Source organism: Rattus rattus, chromosome 3 (assembly GCF_011064425.1).
Source record: "Rattus rattus isolate New Zealand chromosome 3, Rrattus_CSIRO_v1, whole genome shotgun sequence".
Lineage (NCBI taxonomy): Eukaryota > Metazoa > Chordata > Mammalia > Rodentia > Muridae > Rattus > Rattus rattus.
In genome coordinates, this window is record NC_046156.1 from 185,774,182 (window position 1) to 185,777,821 (window position 3,640).

The 3,640-nt window shown below is 42.1% G+C and overlaps 1 protein-coding gene across 2 annotated transcripts; it reads right to left on the reverse strand.

The window, feature by feature from the left end:
* Nucleotides 1–683: 683 nt before the first annotated feature.
* On the reverse strand, nt 684–3,421 carry Actbl2 (actin beta like 2). 2 transcript variants are annotated; one of them, XM_032896863.1, is made up of 2 exons: nt 3,178–3,306; nt 2,176–3,051 (listed from the first exon to the last, which is right to left on the reverse strand). In XM_032896863.1, exons 1-2 carry the CDS (start codon nt 3,304–3,306, stop codon nt 2,176–2,178), a joined length of 1,005 nt encoding a protein of 334 aa, XP_032752754.1. The 2 variants fall into 2 exon arrangements, with proteins under 2 accessions (XP_032752753.1, XP_032752754.1); XM_032896862.1 differs by having other exon boundaries at nt 684–3,421.
* Nucleotides 3,422–3,640: the final 219 nt, after the last annotated feature.

The window sequence follows — 3,640 nt, forward strand, 5'->3', positions numbered from 1 at the left end:
ATTTGTAAAAGGTTCTCTGAGTAATTTGGCAGATGAGCCAGGCATGTGAACCACTGGTGAGTAACAGTCCAATTGGGTTACGTTAAGTGCATGACATTGATTCCGAATTGTAACGCTCTGAGGTGGGCTGAGCTCTGATTAAACTCACCAGTCAAGTAATCAGTGCACAAAGAGCCTATCCAATGATCTGAGGTTTGCATTTCTTTCTGCCTTACAGGGTTAACATGTCTAAGTTAGAGTTCTGTGTCATACTCTCTTGAGAATTCACCTCATCTATCCCATAGACTTTCTGTGGTTGGAGACACAGGTTTTATATTTTTCCTTTTTTCCTAGTAATTAAGAATATAGGTCAGGATATTTGTGCAAACTACTCACCCTGTAAATGAGAGGCATCACAACAACAAATCCAGGATGTATATATTACCATTACCTCTAACTTAATTACCGAATACTGGGCCATCCACTAAACCTTAATAGTATGAGGAATTTATAAACTTATCTGACTAGCTAGTTAAAAACTGACTTTTAACTTTACAGGACTGAATGTAGGCGGTACGGGCTGAATATGAGTAACAGGAGGATGAACAGGTCATCCACAGGGAGAGTGATGCTCTCTGAATCACTCTCTCGTGGGAAGGAGTGAGGGAAATAACAGGAAATCCGAAACACAAGCATGTTGTCATTTTACTTTAATGAAATTAAACGAAAAGCGAGCTTTGTAAAATAAAGTGCTTTTGCAGATTAAACAATTACACCAACTGATAAAGGAAATAAGGAGTAATCAAGTTATTTGGAAAGTTCTATCTTAATCAAAATTGGTTAAAGATTCCAAATTCACATGTTTAAACACAAGAAGTTTCCAAACTAATATGAAAAAGAAGATATTCCTCCCTCCCACTGGTCTAAGGGTATCTTCTTAAGCAAATAGGCAGATAAATATCTTAACTTTTTAGATAAAAACATAAAAAATACAAATTACCCTGATAACCAAATACAGAAATCACATCATAGATGGAAGCAGATATGGTCATACTAAAAATTTGTAGTTCAATCTCCACTGGATTCATGAAAACATCTCAAACATTGTAGGAAGAAACACTAATATGTTTTTTGAGACGCTGTCATCTCAGAGATACATGGGTAAACAAGTGCTGCCAGCCACTGGATGTAATAAAGTAAAGAGCTACAACAAAATCTTTCCGAGAACTTGCTCGAGGTTACTGAACGTCTACAACCACTTACTGTTTGCTAAGAGACTGGTGTTGCATTCCCCATAGTGACGTCCTTGCCTAAGAGGAATGTCCAGAATCAAGCCCTTAGATATTACTCAAGACACATTATTAGGCTAAGAGATACAAATAAAATTATTCTTGTCACCCTGTGGCAGACAAAATGAACTCGGCATCACAATATCTTTCTATGTAGACAGCTAGGCATCATCCATCGGTAGGTTTGCTGTTTCGTGAGTCTGATGAAGTTCAGTAACTAAGTCATTAAGATGTACTTGGCCAACAGAATTCCACCTTGACTTGGGAATTTATTCGATTTATATACACCAATTGAATGGTAACCGTTTAGCTATGCTTATGTGATAAGGCAATTCCTTGAAATACAGAGCTGCTGAAACGTTGGCTAGAGAATAAGAACATTCACAGAAGCTGCTCGGCCAAGTACATATTATGTCTTAAGATGTGATACTTTACCTTCCTGATGCATAAGTGGATATAGAGGATGGACCTGTATAATTTTGTTATATCCATAGAAAGAAGTAAATAAATACAGAGAATTAATAGGACATAGTTGCTAGACTTTTATATTGCAGATCTGTAGAGTGTTGTTGGCCATTTTAGCAAGAACTAGATCTAAAGCTTGCATATTGTAGTTATGCAGCCTGAAATTCTTTTCTCATGATCTTACTCCTTGTCACCCATTTTCATGTAAGCAAGCCCACATTTCTCTGAGCCTCACGGGCATAGAAAACAGATTATGATGTCAGATTTCCCTCAGCTGCTAAAAAGCTCAGTGTGGTTAGCTGTGACAGAGCCCTGGATACTTGCATGGAGATGTAGATTTCCTGGCTCAAATGCTCAATAAGAAGTAAATGATTTACCTTAATTTTCCTGGGTGAGGTGGGTACCATCGTTATGACCTAGGAAAAGGGACCTGGTAGCTCATTTAGAAGCATTTTCTATGAACAATAGGAGGACCGGCTTCATCATATTCCTGCTTACTGATCCACATCTGCTGGAATGTGGATAGGCTGGCGAGGATGGAGCCCCCAATCCAAACTGAATACTTGCGTTCTGGGGGAGCTATGATCTTAATTTTCATGGTGCTTGGTGCCAAGGTTACGATTTCCTTCTGCATCCTGTCGGCAATGCCCGGGTACATGGTGCTGCCTCCAGACAGCACAGTGTTGGCATATAAATCCTTGCGAATATCCACATCACACTTCATGATGGAGTTGAAGGTTGTCTCATGGATCCCTCTGGATTCAATACCTAGAAAGGAAGGCTGGAAAATGGCTTCTGGGCATCGAAAACGTTCATTCCCAATGGTGATCACCTGCCCATCAGGGAGCTCATAGCTTCTTTCAAGTGAGGATGAAGCAGCTGAAATGACCATCTCCTGCTCAAAGTCCAGGGCCACATAGCACAGCTTTTCTTTGACATCCCGCACGATCTCCCTCTCAGCTGTGGTGGTGAAGTTATAACCTCGTTCTGTCAGGATCTTCATGAGGTAATCAGTCAGGTCTCTGCCTGCCAGATCTAGTCGTAGAATGCCATGGGGCAGAGCATAGCCTTCATAGATAGGCACAGTGTGAGTGACGCCATCCCCAGAATCCATCACATTACCTGTTGTCCTTCCCGAGGCATAGAGGGACAGTACGGCTTGGATAGCTACATACATGGCAGGTGTGTTGAAAGCCTCAAACATTATCTGAGTCATCTTCTCCCGGTTGATTTTGGGGTTGAGGGGTGCCTCGGTGAGAAGAATAGGATGCTCGTCCGGTGCTACACGGAGCTCATTGTAGAAAGTGTGGTACCAGATCTTCTCCATATCATCCCAGTTGGTGACGACTCCATGTTCAATGGGATACTTCAGGGTCAAGATGCCTCTCTTGCTCTGGGCCTCATCTCCCACATAACAGTCCTTCTGGCCCATGCCCACCATGACCCCTTGGTGTCGTGGACGCCCTACCATGGAGGGGAACACAGCACGGGGGGCATCATCACCCCCAAAACCCGCCTTGCACATTCCTGACCCATTATCTACTACCAAGGCACCCAGCTCATCATCAACCATGGTTGCTGGTTGGGATCTTCCAGATGCGTGAACAGAAGTTAAATAGAGATGAATTCTAGACTATGATGTGCAAGTCAGAAAATGGATACTCAGAACACTTCAGAACCGCCCTTAGAGAAGAGAGTCTGGACCTCAAGTCCAGGTATTTAAAGGCACATACTGTCTCCACCCATGTTCTTTCCTACCAGTTCTCAGCATTTCTGGGTGGGGCTACCTTTGAGGTACTAATAATGATGATAATTACAGAAATCATTAGTAGGCCTTCTTTCATAAAGAGAAAACTGGCTACCAAGTGGCTAAATCTCAGGGTGCTGTAATTAGGCATCCCACACAC

Bases quoted from the DNA above. Each gene is read 5' to 3' on its own strand.
- Actbl2 (XM_032896862.1), bottom strand. From the start codon at position 3,306: ATGGTTGATGATGAGCTGGGTGCCTTGGTAGTAGATAATGGGTCAGGA.